Source organism: Staurois parvus, unplaced genomic scaffold (assembly GCF_062004578.1).
Source record: "Staurois parvus isolate SC_StPar_1 unplaced genomic scaffold, SC_StPar_1.0 ptg000672l, whole genome shotgun sequence".
Lineage (NCBI taxonomy): Eukaryota > Metazoa > Chordata > Amphibia > Anura > Ranidae > Staurois > Staurois parvus.
The window spans coordinates 2,673,331-2,698,975 of record NW_028318468.1 but is presented as its reverse complement, the minus strand read 5'-3'; the positions used below and the strand labels follow the sequence as shown (position 1 = coordinate 2,698,975).

At 40.5% G+C, this 25,645-nt stretch overlaps 1 protein-coding gene across 4 annotated transcripts in view; it reads left to right on the top strand.

Annotated features, from left to right (window-relative positions):
* The window catches only part of GOPC (golgi associated PDZ and coiled-coil motif containing), a 55,610-nt gene extending 41,544 nt beyond the window's left edge, over positions 1-14,066 (top strand). For all 4 annotated transcript variants that reach the window (XM_089652167.1, XM_089652165.1, XM_089652168.1 and 1 more), the window contains 2 exons: positions 8,685-8,868; positions 10,328-14,066. In XM_089652167.1, coding sequence (XP_089508293.1) covers positions 8,685-8,868; positions 10,328-10,446 — 303 coding nt within the window. In that variant the 3' untranslated portion in view covers positions 10,447-14,066. The remainder of the gene's footprint in view (positions 1-8,684; positions 8,869-10,327) is intronic.
* Positions 14,067-25,645: the final 11,579 nt, after the last annotated feature.

Genomic DNA, 25,645 nt, shown 5'->3' with positions numbered 1-25,645 from the left:
AGTATCACGGACAGTACTCAATTGTTTGTCGCAAATGCACTAATACGGCTACAATCACCTCAAGTAAAGAAGAATAAAGAAGAATACAAACACTGCTATTTTTTTGAACAGTCTAATCACTTTTCTTCAATTTTTTTAGAGGAACAACACAAATTTGAAGAATTTTTCTTCATGTTTTGATTTGGATTAGAATGTGTAGTGTTCCCAATGCTTTTGTGTGTATGGAAATAAAAGCTATTAGAAGGATTTTGAGCTTTATTCACTTTTTTCAACACACTGCTATTATTTTGAACACAACTGTATGTCCGCGACTGCCGGAAAGGTCCCAATCTCTTCTTTCGATCGGGACCTTTTCCGATCATGTGATGGCGAATCATCGCGGTCACATGACCCTAAAACCGCTGCCTCGCCTCCTGGCTTCTGAGACTCTTAAAGGACCGGGAGGCGCTGGCACGAAGAGGTTAAACACACTGACATCCAATCTGCAAAAAAGAGACAGATGGGGGTCCAATTCCCCTTCCATCCGTTGGATCAGGTCAGATGGAAATGGACAGGTGGTCTGTTTCCATCTGACTGCCCATTGAGGACAGGGAGATGCTCTGTGTCCGCTCTGTAGCAGTGGAGCGGACACAGACCTGGCATTCCGTTGTTCAGCGGGGATCAGCGGAGAGATCCCCCGCTGAACTAGTCTACCCCCTGTGAAAGGACCCTTTAAAGACCTCACAGCTGACAATGCATACTGTATCAAAAAAAAAGCTTTGAGGTCAAAGAAACTGCCTGCAGAGCTCAGAAACACCTGTGTGTCATCAGCTTTAGACTGCCTAACTTATATTTACACCACTGTAACTATATAATATTGTTTTGAAACCGTAAAACCATTATAAGTTGGATACACCACCGGATTATGACTGTTTTGCCACGCAGTTTAGTTTAGTATAATCAATGCTATATACCATGCTAATGGAAATTGCTGGGGTATGTAAAGGAGCAGCTGCTTAAACACCGGCTTTTATTTCCCTAGTTCAGGGATATAAATGGTACCAGTTTTCTACCTTTATGGTGTAGTGCTACAATACACCTCCCCTTTTGCAAAATTCTCAAATGATTTCTCTATTGTGTTGGTGTATTGGAACCCCCCCCCCGCCCATATGTGAATGTTCCCCCTCATTATTTATATGCGATATATTGCACTTCCCTTAATATACTGTAAACCATACTTTGCATAAACCATATTTGTCATCAACATTTACAATAGTACAATAGTGCAATTATTTATGCAAAGTGCTTAAAATAGTGCAGTCCTTGAAAAGTGCTTAAAGCAGTGCAGTCTTTTGTGTTAAGTGCTCCAACTGTAAAATGCCATTTTTCAACTTCTTTGACACTCGTGCTTCCCGCCTATTGGACCCCACTCACCGAAGCTCCAGGACCCCTTTGCAAAAAGTGGGTTCTTAGCGCTTTATTAACACTGCACTCCTCCAACTAAATGTGCTCTACCAATGTTGTATCCTTTTCCACTCTTCACACCTCCACTGCACTGAAGAAATCTGCAGAAAGGACATCCATATAGACCACGCTATACACCTGCAGAGACCGTATGGGGGATCCTGATTGGTCACTTTAAAAAGGAAGATCTGGGGGTTTCTATCGATCTTAAACATAGACGGGATTCTTCTACGTTCCTATGTTGTCAGTTAATCTCCATTCTTCAGTCTTAGCTAGCTGATACGCTGAATTTTCTGGTGTGACAATATGTATCCATCAGCCCGCCATTTGCATATTATGAATTTTCAGTCATACCCTCAGTTTGAAAGGCCCAGCTTTGTGAAAGGTTAACTTAAATAACCGCTCGAGTCAGGGTCAATGAACCGCTCGAGTCAGGGTCAATGGACATCTGTCCAACTCGTTTTACTTAGGAAACGGGACACGTCAGGGTTGCCCCCTTTCCCCACTCTTGTTTGTCCTATCCCTCGAGCCCCTATTGCGCAAAATTCGCTCGAACTCTGACATCAAAGGGATCAGGGTATTGGACAAGGAATACAAGCTCGCTGCTTACGCAGACGACATCCTTCTCTTCCTTGCTGATCCACACACCACTTTGCCTAATCTGTTAAAAGAATTTGCCCTCTTTCGATTCTTGTCAAACTTTAAAATCAACTTCTCCAAATCTTTTGCCCTTAACATATCCCTGCCTCCAGAACTCGTATCTTTCTGTGAATCTCATTTCCCGTTTCGTTGGGAAAAGGATTCCCTTCCATATCTCGGCGTCCAACTTACCCGCAACCTCGATGACCTCTATGCAAAAAACTTCCTTCCCGCTCTACGTTCTCTCCAAGAGGACCTCCACAAATGGCATCGTCCTTGTTTCTCTTGGTTTGGAAGGGCAGCTATAATCAAAATGAACATACTCCCACGCCTTCTCTATCTTTTTCAAACGCTGCCAATCCACATACCTGCTGCTTTTTTTACATCTTGTAAAAAATTCTGCACACAATTCCTGTGGAATCATAAGCGTCCACGTATTGCTTTTTCTCAACTGACTCTCCCCAAACTTAGAGGTGGAATTGGGCTCCCTGACCTTCACCGGTACTACTGGGCATGCCACCTTACACGCATAGTGGACTGGCATGTTCATTCTACCTCTAAAGACTGGGTCTGCCTCGAAAATGCCTTCTCACCCTCACCCCTGACATCGATTCCATGGTTACTGCCAAAGCATACACCTCAAGAGCTCCTCATCCACCCTTTAGTGGGGCCAAGCTTAAATATTCTCCGCCTGAACTGTAAAACGGTATCTATCTCTGAGTCTCCGAATTCCTTAACCTCCATTCGTCTCAATCCTGACTTCCCCCCAGGCATGCACAAGTCATTCCTATCTGAGCATTGGCCACATGACCAGATCTTAGTTAAACACTTTATCCGCGGTGGAAAAGTACTATCGTTCCGCGAACTGCTTGATAGCCTAGATAGTCGAGATTTTCCTTTTTGGGCCTTTCTGCAGATAAGACACTTCCTGCTCTCACACAAACTGTTCCATAACTGGACTCGTCCCCTCACTCCTTTTGAATCCCTATGCTCTAGAGCTGAACCGCGCAAACATTTGATTTCGGCGATTTACCCTCTCCTTGTTGAGAGTAGGGATTATAACTCTTTACCCTCCTGCCGTGCTTGGAACAGAGACTTGGGAAACAGCTTATTGGACGCCGATTGGGACCTAATATTTATGCATACTCATAAATGCTCCCTCAATGTCTCGACTCAGGAAAATGGATATAAAATTGCTTCGAGATGGTACCGAACTCCGTCGAGAATCTCTCGTTTTAATCCTTCCGTCCCCAACAGCTGTTGGAGATGTGGAACCCCGGATGGATCCTTTCTCCACATTTGGTGGTCTTGTCCCAATATCCAACCATTTTGGCAGGAGGTCCACCGGCTTGTAGTGTCTGTGACCACCTTGTCCCTAGCTTTCTCTCCAGAGCAGTTTCTTCTCCATCACTCCTCTCTGCCCAGGGGACAATACCTCAAATCTTTAGCAATGCATATGGTCAACGCAGCCAGACTCTGTCTTCCCACTCTTTGGGGCTCCACCCGCCCTCCCTCCATACGCGATTGGCTGCTCCGTGTGGGTAAAATTGCGGAAATGGAAGAACTGATTGCGACCGCACTCGATTCCCCCACTAAATTCTCCCATGCTTGGGCCTGCTGGAATCGCTTTAAAACTACTTCTACGTACCGGTCCTTTATGAACCGTCCAACCAACACGCCTGATTGATTACTAATCTCCATTGTATGTTACTCCACACTCTAGAGCATACGGTAGGCGACTTCCCCACTTTCAGGGCTCTATCCCCACCTACCGGCCCCGGTTAATAGACTTTTGCTCAAATCCACCCATAAAAGACCCTTGGTGTTGACGACAATACGAACCCAGCTCCCCCCTTCACCCCCACCCCCGTTTTTTTTTTTTTTTTTTTTTTTTTTTTTCTATCTTTTATCTTTTCTTGTTCTCCTTTTCTTTCTTCTTACCTTCTTGTTACTCGCCCAGTTAACCACTGGGTTCCTCTTTAGAGAACATTAGGCATGCCATTGTCATATTTACCTTGCTTACATTAGCGACCCTCACGACAATCTAAGCTTACTTACAGGTACCACCACTCCAGTAAAACACTAGCTTCATCCTCAACGGTTGTGCTGCATCTACCCTGCCTCCTTCTGCGGCGCTATAATGAGAATTACATACTAAGAAGGTCCGATGCGATAACATTCCCATGCGCCCTACTAGACTGCCTGAGTATTACAGACTTACCCCGTCGTGGACTGGCACATCCATGCTCCTTATGTGGTTCTTTGTAAGAATATTCCTACTTTCTCCCGACATGCACTGCCAAATGTTGTAAATGACCATCGTTTGCTTTTCTTTTGTATTATTATGCACTTTTTCAATAAACGTTTTTTTTTGGAAAAAAAAAAAAAAAAAAACTTAAATAAAACGCATGCAGAAAGGAAAAAACACAAAAACAAAAAAACCATAATGCCTCATGCATATGGACATTTGGCAGCTCTAAACTGAGATGGAAAATCCCAGGCGCTTTTTGATGCCTGGGGAGCTGCTTGTGCCACATACAGCCACCAGTAAAGGTGAATGACTGTACACGGCTGTGCTCAAGTTAATAGCAATGCCTTCTGCATCAGTGTTTACCCACACATGCGTGTATGGCTCCTCTCCCAGAACATGCCACTTTGTGTTTGGGGAGAGGCACAATACACGCATGTATGGGTAAACGCCATTGCAGAAGCCGTCGACATTAACCTGAGCACAGCCGCATACAGCCATTCAATTGTATTAGCAGCTGTATGTGGCACAAATGGCTCCCGGGAGTGCCAGAAAACACTGGGGATTTTTTGCTTCAGCACACAGGAAATCCCTCGTTTAACGTGCTATTTAAGCTTCTAGTTTTATGCACACTGCCCAATTGAAAATTAAAACCATTGATGCCTTTTTAAAAAGTAGGCATTGACACTATTTTTCAAAATTCGAGAATAGAGAAAATTTCTTGCAATTGAACTAGATAACCTGTTGTCACCCAAATGGTACCCCGATCATAAAAACTAGAACCTCGGCGATGATCTTTTCATAGAGAAAATAGTACCAATCCTTCAAGTCTTAAAGAATGGATAGAATCCATTGATCTAATCAATAGTGCAGCCAGTCATTGTGATTGTGACAAATCTCTTGAAGTTAAAATTCATGTAAACCATACCAATATACTTCTCTGCACTTCCTTTTTTAAATATACAATTAAAAGTGTCTTGTTATATCTGCTTGATAAGTGCAAATATACCTGTTGGTCCTCTAAGAAATCCAGTGAGCAGCTTCCTTCCTGTGCTAAGTACAACTGCTGCACTGAAATCACAAGCACTGTACCTTGCTCATCTACCTCTATGAACTACAAAACACCTCCGCCAAGTTATAAAGAGATGATCTGTAGCCCTAACACCTCTCTCCTAGTGCACTGCTTCTGTGTGTATATAAATAGAGAGAGAGAGAGAACACACTCAGAATGAGATTTACAATGGCATTGACGTTGCTTTGTTTTATTATAGGACAGATAAACATGAAGTAAGAGTTGTGTGCTGGCGGTAGTCTTACCAGTTGGCGCACATTCCATTTAGCTGCGAATAGTAAAGGTATACTAAAGAAAGATGGTGATAAAGAAATATATATGGTCAACTGTTTTTTATAGCAGGTATTCTCCCTTCCCCATCTGTTTCTTTGTGCTGAAGTACTTTGGAGTAGGTCAAGGAATGCTTCCTGGAGCAGACTGAACTTTGTAATATTATAGCAAGATTTTCATCATAAAACACCGTAGATGACACAGGTTATTAATGTAAAAACTGTATGGCATTGTTATATGATACAGCATTACTGTTGCATTCTGAATGCATACTGTTAAACTTTTTTTCTTTTTGTCCCGTCTTCTTCACTTTGGCTGTTTTTATGGATTTACAGGTGAATAAAGTTGAACTTTAGACAGATATAAAAGACACACAGTAGTTTAATTACTGTAGGTACCTGGTAATGTCTAGTATATGTCTCTTGCAATCCCTATACAGATGTAATCCGGTTGGAAGAAGGGGTCTGGTCTGGGAGCTAAAAAGTTGTGCTGCATGTTAAGTGTTGACACAGAACATGTGTGATAGAAGGAAAGGGCAGGATGAGTTCCCAAAGTTGTGTTTCCCAACAATTTGAACTGGGAGTTTAAAGGCAACCCAAAACAGACAATGTAATTATATGAATCATTTTATTCCAAAAATAGAGACATCATAATTGAACACATAACACACACATTAAAAACATACATAACATAGCAAAAGAACTGTCTATATGACTTGCTATGAGTTGAGACGACGTGTTGCACCTTCTCCTATGACCCAGAAGGCAGTGAGAGGTGAATGAACTTCAGCAAGAACTTGACGCGTTTCAGAACATGTCTTTCTTCAGGGGTATGCTGAAGGGAAAAGGTGGCCGGAAAAACATTCTACAAAATGTAGTAAATATGAATCAGAATTAGCAGTCATATAACAAAGGAAATAAAGTAAATGTACAGCCTACATACCATCTAATTTTCTTCTGGAATGTTATAGTTGCACAAAAAAAGACATGAGAAAGTCTTTTTTCTGATATGCTCACCGGTGGCATCCTGGTGCACCAAGGGCTGGATGCTAAAGGGGAACTCAAAAGAAGGGGGGGGGACGACGACAATCAATCTCTAACGTGGGCTATCCTCTCATACAGGGATCACCTGAAAGGACAACAGACCCACTTGCGTGGATGCAAGAGGTCAAGAAAGAGCCTATAAAATTACAATATAAAGCCATTACTTTATTGTCTGTTCTCATGAAGACAGCAGAAGAACGAAAAATAATCCATACCAACATTGTCACCTGAATTCTCCAATATTTCTCTGCGAGTGAGCATCTCCAGTTAGTAGTGAAGTGGCATTCAGAAGATCTTCCATGTATTGCAAAATGTGAGGTTTAAATATGGCGCTGCTCAGGGTTGGTATTGCGCATGCACGGGCATTTAGACACCATATTTAAACCTCACATTTTGCAATACATGGAAGATTTTCTGAATGCTACTTCACTACTAACTGGACATGATCACTCACTGAGAAATATTGGGGAATTTAGGTAAACAAGAACTATTTACTCTTTTTTTGGCCCTACATTCTTCCACAAATCCTCTTGGGAGGTTCCCATTAGTGGGGAGTGCTTTATTCTTTTGGTTGCTTGTTATGTGACATATAAAGCTAATCCCTTAGATCCCTATTTAACTTATATTGTTGATACATATTTATAGAGAGCCTGTGGCCATTGGGGTGCAGTCTTGCACTTTTTTCACAGAAGTTTAGACTCTTTATTGCTAGTATACACATCTACTATAAGACATGAAGTTCATTTAATATCTTGAATAGTCCCCTGAGAGGATCTTAAGCGTCCGCATAATACTTAGTGAAGATAGTCCCAGGCTACTGTGGCATATATACATTATCGTGATACACACGTTTCATATGTTTATAAGCCATTGGTTTGTAGTAGACTAATTTCAGACACCTATTGTGACAATGTTGGTATGGCTTATTTTTCTTTCTTCTGCTGTCTTCATGGGGACAGACAGCAAAGTAATGACTTTATATTGTATTTTTATAGGCTCTTTCTTGACCTCTTGCATCCACGTAAGTGGGTCTGTTGTCCTTTCAGGCGATCCCTAGGTGAGCGGATCACCCACATTCGGGATTGGTTGTCCTGCCCCCCCTTCTTTTGAGTTCCCCTTTACCATCCAGCCCTTGGTGCACCAGGGTGCTACTGGTGAGCATATCAGAAAAAGACTGTCTCATGCTTTTTTTTGTGGAACTAGAACATTCCAGAAGAAAATTAGCTGGTATGTAGGCTGTAGATTTATATATGTTCCTGATTTGTATTTCCTTTATGTGATTTGCTAATTCTGATTAATATTTACTACATTTTGTAGAATGTTTGTTTTTCGGGCCATCCTTTCCCTTCAGTATACCCCTGAGGAAAGACTTATGTTCTGAAATGCATCGGGTTCTTGCTGAAGTTCATTCACTTCTCACTGCCTTCTGGGTTGTAGGAGAAGGTGCAACATGTCGTCTTAGCTCATAGCAAGTCATATAGACAGTTTTTTTGCTATGTTATGTATGTTTTTAACGTGTGTTAAATTATGTCTCTTTATTTGATGGAATAAAATAATTCATATAATTACATTATCTGTTTTGGGTTGCCTTTAAACTCCCAGTTCAAATTGTTGGGGAACACACCTTTGGGTATACAACGTTTTTGGGATGTTGGTAACCATGGAATAAATTCAGTGCTGGGTCCATTTAGGAGCAGGATGAGTTCATCAGTCTGCTGTACTTTCACTGTCTGATCAGCAGGCTGGGGATGAAGAGAGGACGCTACTGTATACCTCTACTGTAAGTGGCGTCATCCACTTGGCTGTGTGATGACTGTAAATCTCAACCCAAACACACAGCAGAGCTGTTTGCCCGGAGTTCAGCTTCTTTTATGTTGGTTTATACGGTGTAAAAATTTGTTTTTTGGGGGGGTTCTGTTTGCTACTGGGAAAAAAAATTGTTAACTATCATTCTTTAAATTTCTTTCAGAGGGGAGAAATTGAGTTTGAAGTAGTGTATGTTGCTCCAGAAATAGACTCCGATGATGAAAATGTAGAGTACGAAGATGAAAGTGGACATCGTTATCGCTTGTATCTTGATGAGCTAGAGGAAGGTGGAGCTAACCCTGCAGTACCTAACAAAGAAGGAAGTGGTGATCCTAAACCACTAAGAGGTAACTAAAATGTGTACAGTAATTTTCATAAACAGAGCTGTAGCCTTCCTTCTAAGGCAGCTTGGGGCACGTATATATTTGCATTATACAGACCACTTCTCGCATGCATATATTTTATTTTCAGATGTCTGATATATTTAGAATCTGATGATTTGTGTACTTAAAGTGTTACCAAACCCATGCACCCATTTTGCTGCAGGTATTGGAGTGGTGAATCCTCAAAGCTTTGATAAGTAATTCCCAAATAATGAGGGCTATAACCTTGATAAAGTTTGAGCATTACCTGAGGAAGTGAAAAGCTGAAATATATACGTAGGTTTTTTTTCGAGGGTGGCAGGTTATTTCCAGAGAGAAATTGGGAACAGCATATCATGTTCCTGCCACAAAAGCTAAAAAAAAGGATAGCTGATTACTGTTAATTGATTTCTAATTCACCATCAGAATTCATGTTTGTTAGTGCCAGTAGAAAAATCAGCGCTAGAGAATAGATTGGTAAAAAGTGAGTAGAGTGTAGTGTTTGCCAGGTATTAAGATTATAAGATACTGGGATTGATCTTTGAAGACTACTTGTAATTTTGTTGTGCATTAATGCATGTTACCGCATGTTATGTGAAGGCAGCCTAATCATTTGAATTTAGTTTCTAACACACCAAATATTGGACATGCAATATTTGTATTCGATGAAATTCACCACAATACACTGTAGTATGTTACCATGTACCACAATGCAGGTCTGTTACTTTAGTACATTGAGATACCATTGGAAAAGATTAGCACTGAAGCGCAATACATATATAATGTGCATTGTGATTATCACAACACATAAGTATGACTGAGTCCTTAGTCACTTGGGGGAAATGTATGTGTGGACCAGATTAGGAAAATAAGAGAATATGGAGAATAAAGGTCTGATTCAGAAGGATGACCTATGGGGGGGGCGTGTCTGTTGTCATTAAACATGTTGAATTGATGCTACTTGGAGGGTATCTGGTACTTAAGATGTGGAACAGAAAGAAAGTTTGTGTGTTAATGTATGATTTTGTTTATTAATACTCAGCCTTTTACTACCAAAAATGAAACCTGAAATCTGACATTGAGGATTAATCAGGTCTGTCTGTTTCACAGGAAGTTGATGAACGTAAAAAGTACTAAAAGATTTGTAAAGCAAAATCCTTCTACCTCCTCAGGTCATCTACAAGTTGATTATAAAGTAGATACAGTTGGCTTTTGTATACTATGGGGGTTATTTACATAGACTGGAGAGTACAAAATCTGTTGCAGCTCTGCATGGTGTTTTTTTTTTTTTTTTTTGTCAAAGCTTAATTGAACAAGCTGAAGTTAGAACCTGATTGGCTACCATGCTCAGCTGCATCAGATTCCGAGTGCACTAGTTTTAGTAAATCTACCTATATGTTTTTGGTAAATCTTCCCTTAGTATGTCTCTTGTGTTTTCTTCTAGTATTTGACCAGAAGCATCACGTAGAAGGACATGAAAATGGAGACCTGGAGCCATCAAGTGAATCCCTTTCAGGGGACACCGCTTCCAAGCTAGCATATTCTTCAGAGTCCCTGTCGTAGGGCTCATATCTGGTGTCTATGGTGAAAGAGACCGATATTCACTCTAGTGGACGAGACAAGCTGCAGTCTCACAGGGGGTCGAGATATTAGTACCTCCAATGCGGTTTCCTCAGGGTTTGTCTGAGCAGTTTTACATGTGCATAAATCTGTCTCGTTTATCCACTAAGAACCATAACTGTTGACATTTGCATGTTTCTTTTCTAGTTTTCTTTATTTTCCCATATTGTAAGCACCAAAGCATGTCTTTTAACATTAAGGGTGTTCTGGACTGCGTGTCAGGCATTAGTAAAATAATGTTACTGACAAAGTAAGGTGATTACAGCACAGTGACTAGAAGTGCTAGACAAGGTACATTTAATGCAAGTGACAGGAGGGAAGCATTTTATGCAAAATCATGTTTAGATCATTATATATATTTTTTTCTTTAACACTTTCAGAGCTACTTTGGCCGAGTACAATCACTCTAAAGTGTTTTTTGTGTGTTCCGTTATGCAGTAAAAGATCTTCCTGCTTTTTACAGCTGCTTGTTTTGTTGACTGTCATTGTTCTTTCTATCCAGTACATGCAGTATGAAGATATTGCATTATGTCCACACTTTAACAGGTTCACTAGAAAGATTTAGTACCTGTTCCAGTTATAGGGCTTTATTTATAAACTTGGTTTTGGGTAAAAGATGATGGGAAGAACTTTTTTTTTTTTAGCAGGATTGTTTATATGCCTTTAGCGGTCACTGGGGCTGACCGTTAAATTCTGATACAGCATCATCAGCAGAGAATGGGGAATATGCACAGGAGTACACTGCTATTTTTCAGTAATGGTTAACTGGATATTGGCATTTAAGGGTGAACTCTGGGCACAACTAATTTGTTACATTTAGAGATCCCCATAACTTTATCATATGGTCTCCTCTTTTTTTCATTCACTGGCCTGTGGATCCTTTAAACCTTCAAACTTTCCAAACATAGGGCATGTTTACTGTGTTTAAGACTTTAGGGGGGCCAAAACATGACCAAAGGGAATAAAAATGTCCTGACATCATTGTGAGTAAACAATGTCACATCTTTGGTATTAGGGAAAATATTAGTACCCCATTATTGGTGTCAGTGAGAGGAATAGTGCTCCATTATTGGTGTCAGTGAGAGGAATAGTGCTCCATGGTTGGTATCAGAGGGAGATATACTGCCTCATCGTTGGTGTCGGTGGGAGAGACAGTGTTCCATTGTTGGTGTCAGTGGGAGGCATAGTGCTCCATTATTGGTGTCAGTGAGTAGAATAGTGCCCCATCGTTGGTGTCAGTGGGAGGGACAGTGTTCCATTGTTGGTGTCAGTGGGAGGCATAGTGGAGGTAACAGTACCCGTCTGTTGGTATTAGTGAAGAAGTTATTGCTTCAGTTTGAGGAAGGGTGCCTCATATCAGTGTGAGGGACTCTACCTCAAGGGCCGGATAAAGGTATGCAAAGGGCCACATTCGGCCCCCGGGCCGCAGTTTGGAGACCACTGCTTTAAACTAGCTAAATAGGTTACCTTCCACGAGCTGGAAAGCGCCTATTTTCTGCCTATACATCTGATCACCACAGCCTGCTTCTATGTGCTGGGTGACTGGTCATACAACTGCACCTCTGTAAAAGCACTGATGTCCTCACTAGTGGGAAAGGCTGGTGGGGTTTACTCACTCTACCTTGCCCTGTCCAGTACTGCTCCACTTGTTTGTGCTCCATTTCTCAATTAGCTAGTTTTACAGGCAAACTCTTTCCTACACTGACAGCACTGTAGTTTCCTATCCAGGTCAATTAGCTGACAGGATTCCTTATTCCTGATAAAGTAACGCACACGTAAATAAACAAATGTCCACCCCTCTTCTGCAGTGACCACATTCAGATCATATACTACCACGACAAACTTTCTCTGCATTCACCTAATACTATTTAGAACTGTTTTATTTGTGAGGTTCAGACTGTGGAATATTGCTCCAGCTGGTGTGAGAAACCTTATGTGCTAATTGTACAAGGATACTATTGCTTTCTATTGTTGTACAGCAGAATGCTGCAGACATGACAGGGGAGTTTCTTGTTCCTGTCATTGACCTTGGAGGCGCTCATACTTGCTCTGATAGGGCACCCAACACATACTGGAATACACATAGGGTGCCCTGGTAGCCCTTCCTGCTTTATTCAGCTAGGGATACTTCTAAAGTAGGCTCTGTAATGACATCACAGGCATTTTATGTTACAATATCTCCATAATAGTGTAAGGCAAGGAGAAAAATCTTCATTCTTTATCTTCATTAATAGGGTAGGAGAGTGACTTAATATTGGATAAATCTGTTGCCTAGAGTTCTGCTTTAAATGTCACTAAACTATTAATGTAATTTCTGATTGCACTGTCAATTAATTAAGCCTTCAGTGTCCCGCACTGATCTGATTTTGTCCCATGATGCCTCTTATCTAGATCAGAGGCTCTCAAAGCTGTTCTCAAGTGGATCTCTCGACAAAAGCACATAGAAAAGTTGTGGAGGTCATTTGGTGATGGACCTAGCTGTGTTCCAGGGAGGGAATCCACAGAACATGTTTTAATGGCAAAGCCTGTGGATTGGTTTGAGAACCTCTGCTCTAGACTCTTCTTGAAAGCCAAAATGTGAAAGGACAGTGATTAAAAAAAAAAAAAAAAGGCACTCTGTCAGTAAGGACAGGGAGATACTTACAAACAGTCCTTTTATTGTTTTATGTATGAAGAGTTTTGTGATATGGGTGTCCGTTTCTCTCTCTTTTTTTTTTTTTTTTTTGCAACTGCACTATATATTGCTTGATAAAGCTTTGAAACATGTACATAGTAGCCAAATTGCTATTTATAAATATATAGTTTTTCTTGTTTGTGACATGATCTTTGTGGTGTCACTTCTGTATATGTTTAAACCTTTTTATACTGTATATTTTTAGGTTGAGATTTTTAGTTTATACTATATCAGCATCATTAAGGCCGGCCATACATGGCCCAGTATTTGCAAGCGATGCAACCAATTGCAATAAGCTGGCAGTGTAGGGGTCAACTCCTAAGTAACAGTAAGAATTCTCTAGCATCAGAAGTATTTATCGGGTCAGAAGATGTTCTAACATGGTGTGAAATCTCTGTAATCACTCAACAATCACTCCCTTGTCTCCACTGAAAAGGGAGACCTCCTGTTAATGGGCTGAGTCCAGATGTGGAGGTAAAAATACAGCGATCTGGAAACACCATGACCGATCTCTTGGTGCCTTGCATTGTTGGCCAGAGATCTGAAGCTGCCATGACTATCCCGTTAAAGCCAATACAGTGCCAGTTTGGATGTATGTGTTTAACCATTTAGTCATTGTCATGAGATTCCATTTCTGAAACATTTGCTTCAACAGCAGACTCTGTTGACAATCCATTCATATGAAGGAGGTTTTTCTATGTGGGAGTCTTAAAAACATATGTCATTGTTTTGTACTGAGTCTTTTTTTTGCACCATAACCATCAAGATGGATTTCCGCTCTTCATAAATGGTTTTTGTCTTTTTTTTTTTTTCCTTTGGTATGCACTGACTCCAAAAGTCATATATTACAGGTGCCACTAAATTCAATAAATCCACTAAACCATTGAAATGTGTTTTGTGTCTGCTTATATACATTTGTCTGTTTGGTCTGAAGCAGGTGTGTCGGGTTGTTTTTTGTGGGCCTCACGCCCCCCCCCCCTTTTGCTTTTGCAGTCCTCATTGGCATTGAATGAGGCACCAGCTGTTTTCCAGTTAGTAAAAGCTATATTGCCTTGCATAATTTAGCAGCTGTTTTCTTTAGGAAATAAGGCCCTCAGTCTATTAAGCTGTTGTTACAATTACTGTAATGTTAAGCTAAACTCTGGGCACCAAAAAAAAAACAACAAAAAGTACCTGAAATAAATAAATAAATAAAAAAATATATATATATTTGTATATAATTGTATTTATTCCAGGTACTTATATAGTGCTGTCAGTTTACGCAGTGCTTTACATACATATTGTACATTCACGTCAGTACCTAACCCTCAAGGGGCGTACAAGCTAAGGTGTGTGTATGTGTGTGTGTGAGTATATGTGTGTGTGTGTATATGTATATATATATATATATATATATATATATATATATATATATATATATATATATCTATGTGTGTGTGTATATACAGTCATTGCCAAAAATATTGACACAAATGTTTAGGCATTCCCATGTTTTTATTTTGTTTGTATTGGTATGACACAAAAAAAAAAGTGGAGGAACAGAAAGCCAACCCTGACACATTCCACACAAAACCCCAAGTATGGACTAGACAAAATTATTGGCACTTTCTCAAAATTGTAAGAAATAATTGCATTCCAAGTTTTGTGATGCTTCTGTAATTTTGTAATTAAATTCACCTGTATCAATTAACAGGTGCTGACAATATAGAAATCACACTGGCAACAATTTTCAAACGGTGAAAAACTGAGTCAACTGTTCCTGTTGTGTGCCACATGGAGCATGGAGAAGAGAAAGAGCAGCAAAGAATTGTCTGAGGATTTGAGAACAAAAATTGTGGACAATCTCAAGGTTACAAGTCCATCTCCAGAGATCAGTCTGTATATGCAATAAAGCATGCTTGTTATACTCACTGTGGAACCTAAGGGGTTAATCGTGTGCATTGTGTAAAATTGCTGTTTCATCCTCACTTCTCTGTTCCTCCCCTTCTTCCAGTTATCTCCTGCTAAGACATTTTGTGCAGAGACACTCTGCATATGCTCAGTTTAGTGTGTATTGCTAGAGAGGTTTTTTTTTTTCTCTTGGGACAGTGCATGTGATCAGCACTGTCCAGACAGAGGTCAGAGGTTTTGCATCCTCCTAGAGCAAAAAGAAAACACCTTCTACAAACTTTACCAGTGCTCTGCTGGACACTGCTAGAGGTCACAAGGCTGCTGTAACTGCTGATGAGAAAAGGTATTTAGCAATTTATATTTACTAAAATAATTGCATTTCCATGTAGTGTGTACTGTGGGAGACCAGAGAGTGAATGCAGGGTCCTTTGTTTAGTAACACTTTAATGTTCCTGTGTCCACTGTACGCAACATTGTCAAGAAGTTTAGAGCTCATGGCACTGTAGCCAATCTTCAATGAAGGATTGTTTGGTGGATAAAGAACCTCGATCAGCTTCCATACAAATTCAAGCTGACCTTCAGGTACAGGGTTACAACTGTGTTAGCTTGCACTATACATCACCATCTGAATGAAAAGGGACGCTATGGTAGGAGACCCAGGAGGACCCCACTGCTGACTTCGAAACATAAAAAAGGCAGATTGGAGTTTGCCAAAATTTTACCTGAAGAAGCCAAAATCCTTTTGGGAGAAGGTGCTGTGAACAGATGAAACATAATTGCATCTTTTTGGTAAAGCCCATCATTCTACTGTTTTCAGAAAAAGAAATTAAGATTTTAAAGGAAAGAAAACAGTTTCTACAGTTAAACATAGTGGAGGTTCACAGATGTTTTGGGGTTCTTTGCTGCTTCATGCACTGCATGTCTTGACTGAGTGCATGGCATTATGAAATCTGACAACTACCAAAGAATTCTGGAGTGCAATGTAGGGCCCAGTGTTAGAAAGTTAGGTCTCCATAAATGGTCATGGATCTTACAGCAGGACAATGACCCAATGCACACGTTAAAAAGCACCCAGAAATAGTTTCAAACTCAATCCCACAGAGCACCTGTAGAGAGATCGCAAAACTGCAATTGGGAAAAGGAACCCTTCCAATCTGAGAGACCTGGAGCAGTTGGCAAAAGAAGAAGAGTGGTCCAAAATTCCAGTGGAGGTGTAAGAAGCTCATTGATGGTTACAGGAAGTGATTTGATTTTAGTTTTTGTTTAATCTAAGAGGTCTGCTACCAAATATTAAATTGAGGTGCCAATAATTTGGCCATGCTGTTCTCTGGTTTTGCATGGAATGTGTCAGATTTGGCTTTTTGTTTCTATACTTTTTTTTTTTTGTCATACCAATACAAACAAAAGAAATAAACGTGAGAATGCCTAAACATTTGTAATTGCAACAATTTTCTAGGTGACGTGGTGCATTATCTGACAGAAATGCAGGGGTGCCAATTATATGTGTGTGTGTGTGTGTCTCTCTCTCTCTCTCTCTCTCTCTCTCTCGATATATATATCTCTGTATATAGATAGAGAGAGATTTACTAAAGCTGGAGAGTGTAAAATCTGTCTCACTTCTGCATAGAAACCAATCAGCGTTTAACCTCAGCTTGTTCACTTAAGCTTTGGCAATAAAACCTGGAAGCTGATTGGTTTCTATGTAGAAGTCAGCCTGATTTTTCACTCTCCTGCGTTAGTAAATAAACCCCAAAGTGTCTACACACCCCTGTTAAAATGTCAGGTTTCTGTGATGTAAAAAAAAAATAGAAAATAACTAATTTCAGAACTTTTTCCACCTTTTAATGTAATCTATAAACTGTAAAACTCAGTTGAACAACAAACTGAAATCTTTTAGGTGAAGGGAAGTAAAAATAAAAAACTAAAATAATATTATTGCATAAGTGTGCACACCCTTAAACTACTATTTTGTTGAAGCACCTTTTGATTTTATTACAGCACTCAGTCTTTTTGGGTATGAGTCTATCAGCATGGCACATCTTGACTTGGCAATATTTGTTCACTCTTCCTTGCAGAAACACTCCAAATCTGTCAGATTGCGAGGGCATCTCCTGTGCACTGCCCTCTTCAGATCACCCTACAGATTTTCGATCGGATTCGGGTCTGGGCTCTGGCTGGGATATTCCAAAACTTTTAATCTTCTGGTGAAGCCATTCCTTTGTTGATTTGGATGTATGCTTTGGGTTATTGGCATGCTAAAAGATGAAGTTGTGCCAATATTGACTGGTATTTGGAACTGTTCATAACTCCCTCTACCTTGACTAAGGCCCCAGTTCCAGCTGAAGAAAAACAGCCCCAAAGCATGATGCTGCCACCACCATGCTTCACTGTGGGTATGGTGTTCTTTTGGTGATGTGCAGTGTTGTGTTTGCGCCAAACATATCTTTTGGAATTATGGCCAAAATGTTCAACCTTGGTTTCATCAGACCATAACACATTTTCCCACATGCTTTTGGGAGACTTCAGATGTGCTTTTGCAAAATTTAGTCGGGCTTGGATGTTTTTCTTCGTAAAAAAATGCTTTCGTCTTACCACTTTACCCCATAGCCCCGAAATATGAAGACTATGGGAGATTGTTGTCACATGCATCACACAGCTGGTACTTGCCAGATATTCCTGCAGCTCCTTTTATGTTGCTGCAGGCCTCTTGGCAGCCTCCCAGACCAGTTTACTTTTCATCTTTTCAACAATTTTGGAGGGACGTCCAGTTCTTGGTAATGTCACTGTTGCGCCATATTTTCTCCACTTGATGATGACTGTCTTCACTGTGTTCCATGGTATATCTACTGCCTTGGAAATTCTTTTGTACCCTGCCAATTCTGGTGTTCAATGTCAAATGCCAATTGAGATCTATGGTGTGGGGCAGTGAACACAGGGCCCACTAGAGGACATCAGGCCCCCTAGCCTCCATGAAGTTTTTTTTTCTGATTGGTTAGAGACATTCACACCAGTGGCCTGCTGGAGGTCATTTTGTAGGACTCTGGCAGTGCTCATCCTGTTCCTCCTTGCACAAAGGAGCAGATACCAGTCCTGCAGATGGGTTAAGGACCCCTACCTGTTCAGCTCTCCTAGAGTAATTGTTCATCTCCTGGAATCTCCTCCATGCTCTTGAGACTGCTGAGAGACACCGCAAACCTTCTGGCAATGGCACGTATTGATGTGCCATCCTGGAGGAGTTGGACTGCCTGTGCAACCTCTGTAGGGTCCAGGTATCACCTCATGCTACCAGTAGTGACACTGACCCGAGCTAAATGCAAAACTAGTGAAAAACAGTCACAAAAGATGAGTAGGGAAAAAAATCTCAGTGGCCTCCACCTGTAAAGCCATTCCTGTTTTGGGGGCTGTCTCATTGTTGCCCATCTAGTACACCTGTTAATTTCATTAACACCAAAGCAGCTGAAAGTGATTAACAACCCCCTCTGCTACTTAACTGACCAGATCAATATTATTATTATAATAATAATACAGGATTCATATAGCGCCAACAGTTTGCGCAGTGATTTACAAAATTAAGGTAGACATAACAGTTGCAATACTTGGTACAAGAGGAAACAGAGGGCCCTGCTCAATGTCCCAGGAGTTTGATTGACTTAATGCTCCACTCAGATTAAAAAGTGTTTTCTTTAATTTTCTTGAGCGGTGTGTGTATGAGATATAAATAAATAAATAAATATATATACACACACACACACGCAGTAACATCCCTGTGCTGTACATAACCTGTGCAGAAAGCAGAACTGTGGCTTGCTATAGAAAATTACAGGCGCAATGGAGGCAAGACCAGTTACCCTGCACAAAAGAGTGGCTAGTCTTTCTTACAGGAAGCTCCTCCACAGAGGCAACATTTCACACTGAATAACACAGATCTGGAAAAAATACACAGAGACCAAGGTTCAAGTGGGAATACACAACTGTTTGTATTTAGACAATATTTGTTTATCCTAGAGTTTAGCTTTGGTTTATAAAAGTGCTATAATCGCTCTGAAATTAACCAACTTGTGCCCCTTGACTCTGTGTAGCACTTAAGTAAGCCACTGGGGTTGATTTACTAAAACTGGGGAGTGAAAAATCTGGTGTAGTTCTGCATGGTAGCCAATCGGCTTCTAACTCCAGCTTGTTCAGTTAAGTGATAACAAAAGAAAAAAAAAAACCTGGAAGCGGATGAGTTTCTGTACAGGGCTGCACCAGATTTTGCACTCTTCAGTTTCAGAAAATCAACCGCATTGTTCCGTTTTTGCAATCTAAATCTTTTTATGTGTTTAAAAGCTTGTGGAGCAGCTTGGTGTGCTTTGTCCATTTAAATATATCTATAGGCAAAACATTTAAAAGACTATAGTGAGTTTTATTTTCTTAGCCACAGATAAAGCCCTATTGGACGAGACTCGTTTGGCAAAGCTTATGTGCCTAACGTAGTTTCATAGCGGATACCGTTTTTCTATATGGTGAGAGTAGCCTTTGAATACTACCACCTGATGTTTTGATTGGATATCAGGGTGCCTGTTGTTTTTAGGGACTATTTCAAGTGAATACAACTGGTAGAAAATGGTATTTGCACTATATGCATTAAATTTTTTATATGCACCCACATGCTGGTATATTTTCTTACTCTGGACATGGTGCAGGAAACAAGAGTTGAAATGGATTCCTTCATTCTGGCGATTTAGCAAAGCACAAATTGACCTCTATGATGCAGTTTGAGGTCTAACCATCTGGTAAGTCTGCATTGTTATTACTGTCTGCACCTCTGAAAAAGGTTTTATACAAGCGATGCGAGATTATTTTTCATTCTTAGTTCCTTCAATGCCATATTTATCTTTGTTTCACTATTTAGTGACATTCCAAGCATATGCCTCTCTGGAGTCTTGACCTTTCATAGGAGAATAAATTGCATATTGGTCCTTCCATGTAAGGCAGCTGATGACCATGTTCATGTATGTTAAATGCCTCCACCGTTAGAGACTATTGAATGTATTTGCATAGATTTTTTTTCCTTTAAGAGATTGCTGCAGTCTACACACAGCCGCATCATACATTCATAGAGTTCTGTGAATGAGTAAACTACATCTGCTGTCAGCCTGTGTAGTTCTCATTTTGCTGTGAGGGCACTGGTGAGAGTTGCCATAGTCCATAGATTTTTCCTGCCATTAAGTAACTGCCTGCCCGTATGAGGTATGGACAGACCACTTAGCTGCTTTCCCACCCCCCTATAGCAGAAATGCTGCTACAGGGCCACAGGGGTGTGCTAAATCGTGTGTGTGTGTGTGTGATTTTGAATTTCTGGGTAGGGGGTGCGTGCCGCCATTGGCAGCCTCACCTGTCGATCACCGGGTCCTGGCTGGTGATTCCCGCCAGCACCTGGTGATTGCCGTGTATCACCAACGGGGGAGAGACCTGCACGTAAACAATACAGATCTCTCCCCTGTCTGCTCCTGCAGACTGCTTTATATGGCTCTGCATAACAGAACCATACAAAGCAGTGTGCATACAGTGTAAAGCACACATACAGCACACATTTAACCTTTTGATTGCCGCCGACGTTAACCCCTTCCTGCCCAGTGTCATTAGTACAGTGCCAGTGCTTTTTATTAGCTCTGATCACTGTATTGGTTTCACTGGGGATTTCAGTGACAGTCAGTTCCCCCCAGTGTCAGAATGCCCGCCGCAGTCCCGCTATAAGTCGCTGATCGCTGCCATTACTAGTTTAAAAAAAAATTTCCACTATCTATACCACCATTTGTAGATGCTATAACTTTCACATAAACCAATTCATTTACAGGTCTGGGATTTTTTTTTTTCAGCAAAGACGTAGCAGAATACATTTTGGCCTAAGTTTATGATGAAATTAGATTTTTAAAATTTTTTTACTGGACATGTTTAATAACGCAAAAAATAAAAACCGCAGAGGCAATCAAATACCACTGAAAGAAAGTTCTATTTGTGGGGGAAAAAAAAGGACATAAATTTAATTTGGGTGCAGCATTGCATGTCCACGCCATTGTCAGTTAAAGTAACGCAGCGCCGTATCGCAAAAAATGGCCTGGTCAGGAAGGGGGGTAAATCCTCTGGAGGGCAAGTGGCTGAGTGTCTTCATGATCCAGGCATTGCACCCACGATCTGCAGCGTCAAAAAATAATTGCACATTTTTTTTCCTGCAAAAAAGATGTGCATTTATTATTATATATTTTTATATATAAAATATATATATATTTTTTTTTTGTAAAAGTCGAATGTATCCATTTAAAGTTTAACAGATGGGGTAATTGCTAAATTTCAGCAAAGTGTCCATCTATTCCTATCAAAGTACAGACTACACAATCACCACAGAGTTAAATCCGAGCTCCAAGTTTACTTTTGGTAGTTTGTTTGGGCAAAGCAGGCGTAATTGAACTATTTCCTTTGCTAAGTGATGAGGCTGCTGTCAGTGCTGTAAAAACTATACGTAACATTAGCTGTGTTGTGGCAGCTGTACAGGGGTTTCCTGTTTGGTGCTGGAGTGAAATGCTGAGGTTTTTTTTTTTTTGTCTGCCATTCACAGGAAACCGTTTATTAACCGATAGCCATTCAATGGAAGCCTTGTATTCTAAGAAGCACTCAGCCCAACTTAACTTTGTTGCAGTAGCCGACAGGAAGCCCATGCTGCTACCGGAACACAGCTGGTGTTGCATATAGTTTTTGCAGCGCTGACTGCAGCCTCATCATTTAGTAAAGCAAATATTTAATTTTAGACCGGCTTGTCCCAAACAAACTATTTAAAGGGAAGTAAACTTAGAGTTTGGGTCTTGAAGGTGTTGCTTTAAAACCAGTCTCAACAAAAGCTGGATGTGGAACCATTTGAAGCACAATGGATTAAAGAGTCAGATGGCTTTACTTTTCCATCACTTTAGCACTCAAGAGATATTAAGGCTTAAAAGCATTCTTTAGAAAAATTTTTTTCTTTTATTTGTATGAATAAACAGCTATAGATATTGTATGATCGCAGAGAATTGTATGACAAGGGAAACAACATTTTCCATGGTGCCCATTCACATTAATGCAACTTAGCATGGTGCGATTTTGGAAAAGGTTCCTGTATAACTTTGATTCCATTCCAGCATGATTTTGGCCCCATTGAATATACAAAACTTATCTAAGTTGTAATACATAATTGTATTGAAAGTTTGACCAAAATCCTTTGGCGCCAGTCTAAACCTAGCTTAAAGGATGACCACCTAAAAGAATGCGAACTTCAATTATAGTGGTCATTTTCAACACTGGTTTATCTTGGACTGTATAACCATGGCCTTTTGATATGGGCTGCTAAGACTATTGTGTTATGTTCTCTTTCCCAGTTGTCCTTTACAATTTAAGTATCTACTTTTGTGTGTATCTTGAAGGCAGAAACTGAAATCTCATCAATGTTAAACACACTGTTATGAAGTTACCTTATGCACTATACAGTGTGTGCTCATATGAAAAGAGCATTTTCTGTGTGGAATGGTAATGTGGACCAGAAAGTAGTGTGCAGGTGTGCTTTGTAAATATTGTCCTTCCTAGTATCCCTGATAGTACTGTGTTTGTACTGATACAGTGCAATGCATAATTTGATCTATGGTGGTGGCACTTGTAGGTTTATATGCTGATAAAGCAAGCACAAGCTTGAGTTTCCCTGCTTATCTAGCTGGTCCATCTCAGAATAAATGCTGGGAAAATGTATAGGATAGGAAGAGGCAAACAGAGCTGAACTTCAAAGACCCTGGGAGAGGTGAGCAAACTAAACTTACTTGAAGGACCTGTTCAGTCATCTGTGTGCCAGCCCCCCATCACAAAGTTCCATAGATAATCTTCAACACTGGGTGGAGATGAATTAATTTTTTGGTAGGTCTGACCATGTTTTCTAAAGCATGTATCCCCTTTTTTTTTTTTTCCCCACCTGCTTGTGGGACACCCTATTGGCAGAGAACTGTGTAGGCTGTCACTGCTGACCTAAAGATGAGCTCCCTCTCTGTTTATTATCTCTCATGCATTAGTGAGAGATGTTTATAAAAGTACTGTTTTTTTGTCTTTTTTTTTTTTTTTCCCTTCCCACTTTTCTTTCTTCGGTAGTGTTGTTTTATATATTAAACACTAAAAATTAAAAAAAAATTAGTTCTTTAGGGCTAATCCACAAAAATATATAAAAGGAACCACATCCCAGTACGTACCTATGCTCTTGTGTGTTGTGCTATGTACCATCCATGTCCGAGGGCTTGGACAGGTGCTCAGGTGGACACAAGATCATGTGTCCATGGAGTTTGGTTCTCCAAAGTGCACAGAAGCACTAATCTGCCATGTCTATGTGGAATAACTGTGTTCCTTTTTTTGTCCACCATTCTGCACTCAGTGATTCATGTCAGAGATTGGTGGACACAGCTCTGATGCCCAGTGTGGCCCTCAGGACCCAATAGCAACATTAAGTGTTCTTTTGTATCTTTGTAGCCCCTGAAATGTGTTTGCTGTTACAAAATAAACATTTTTTACAAGGTCTGTACATGCTGGTGTGGTGCTGCCATCCTTTCAAAACTTCAATAAACTCCTCTGGAGGTCCAGCAAGACCCCACAGTTGCTGGTAAGCAGCCCTAGGACTGTAAACCACACCTCCATAAAGTTCAGGGCTCCTACTTCACAAAGATTGCATGTGTATGCATTATAATCGTGTTCCCTCTATAACAGGGGTCTCCAAACTATGGCCCTCCAGCTGTTGAAGTACTAAAAGTCCCATTGTGCCTCAGTGAGTCTTGCCTGTGGCTGTCAGAGTCTTGCAAGGCCTCATGGGACTTGCAGTTCTTCAACACGTGGAGGGCCATCATTTGGAGACCCCTGCTCTATACCCACCCTCCTGCACACACTGATTCATGTCAGAGAATGGTGGGCACAGTGCTGATGCCCAGTGTGGCCTTGAGGTCCCAGTAGCAATATGAACTGTAGAACTGTACGCTGTGCTTTAAGAAAAGCCTTGCGCTAAGTGATGTCCACACTGACGAGGATAGAGAAAGTGGTCACTGTAGCACTGTATGTGTATTATTAGAACTGTTGCCCCCTACTATGGTCACTGCATTCTCAGAAGTTGGGGCTAATACAGGCAAAATATTACTGAACCAACGTGTGAGTTAAAGGGTTTAGTTAATCTTTTTCTGTTCTTCTACAAGGGATCTTGCAGGTGCAGCCATTATTCTGTAAAAAGGTAGTAGAGATCTCCTGGAACCTGATCCCATTCTCCAGTCATCTCCTATGGAATGGCCACAGTCTCCAACCATTTCTTATAATACATCCATAGTCTCACATAGTGATAATGCTCAGGGGATATCATGGGCTGCACTTGAGACCCCTTAATTCTAGTCAGCTGACCACCACTGACAGATGGTAAGCCATGCTTCACTTTTTATGGGAATGTAATATGCATGAAACCTTTATGAAAACTAAAATGTTTTTCTCAAAATAGCAGGAGTGCTGCCTCAATGTATGTTATATGACATGAAAAGCATGCTTAAATAATGAAATAAAGTCCCAAATGTGAAAGCAAGTGAACAAAAATCCCTTTCACATCCAGAAGGTGATAAGTGCTCTGTGCTCCCTCTCACTCACCAACTTTATTGGACTCTTATGGTGAAAAGAGTCTTTCACGCTTTTGGTTGGGCATAGGCTCTGAGGACGCTGTAGGAGGGGCGAAATGCATCAGGCACAGATGTGGTGATACTAAGCTCAGGAGTTTTGTGGAATACTAGCAACCTACTATTGTACACTTGGAGACTCATGCCTATTATATCTGCAAACATGTGAGTGCAATACCATGTGTCTGCTTTTACTAATAAACAGAATTACGCTATTTTGGATGCATCTCTCCATTCCTTATATGTATTGATCTGTTGGATCTACATTTGAATCACTGAGAATGACCAGCAACATTTAATCAGGAGGACTACAAGCTCCAGCATGACTTCCTATGCCCCACCAAAAGCGTGAAAGACTCTTCTTTCACCATAAGAGTCCATTAAAGTTGATGAGTGAAGGGGGCACACAGGCCGGGACTTTATTTCACAATTTGTCATGTGTTCATAATTTATGTATGTTTTTCATGTCATACAACATACATTGAGGCAGCACTCCTATTTTTACTATTATGTTGTTCAGGTTGTACAGCAGCCCAGTTTTTGTTTAATATTGAGTGTGCACTATTAATTGGTGTGTCCTAAGCGCAGGTGATCATTATCTATCATAACATGTTTTTCTGCTAAACTGAAAATTTAAGAAACATTACCAGTGATCTAGAAAAAAGTCTCAGGACAAGTTTAGGGATAATAAATCCTATAGAAGGGTGTTTGGTAGATTCATCACCACCAAGACTAATGCTAACCATACACTAGCTGAAAAATCGTTCAAACTTGTTTTCAAATAACAAACACTTGGTTGTGAGAACAAACGTTATTGCATTCCTGTAAGCCTTCAATGGACATAAATGAATCAGTTTTTTGTTATATATGCACAGTAAGAACAATTTGATTT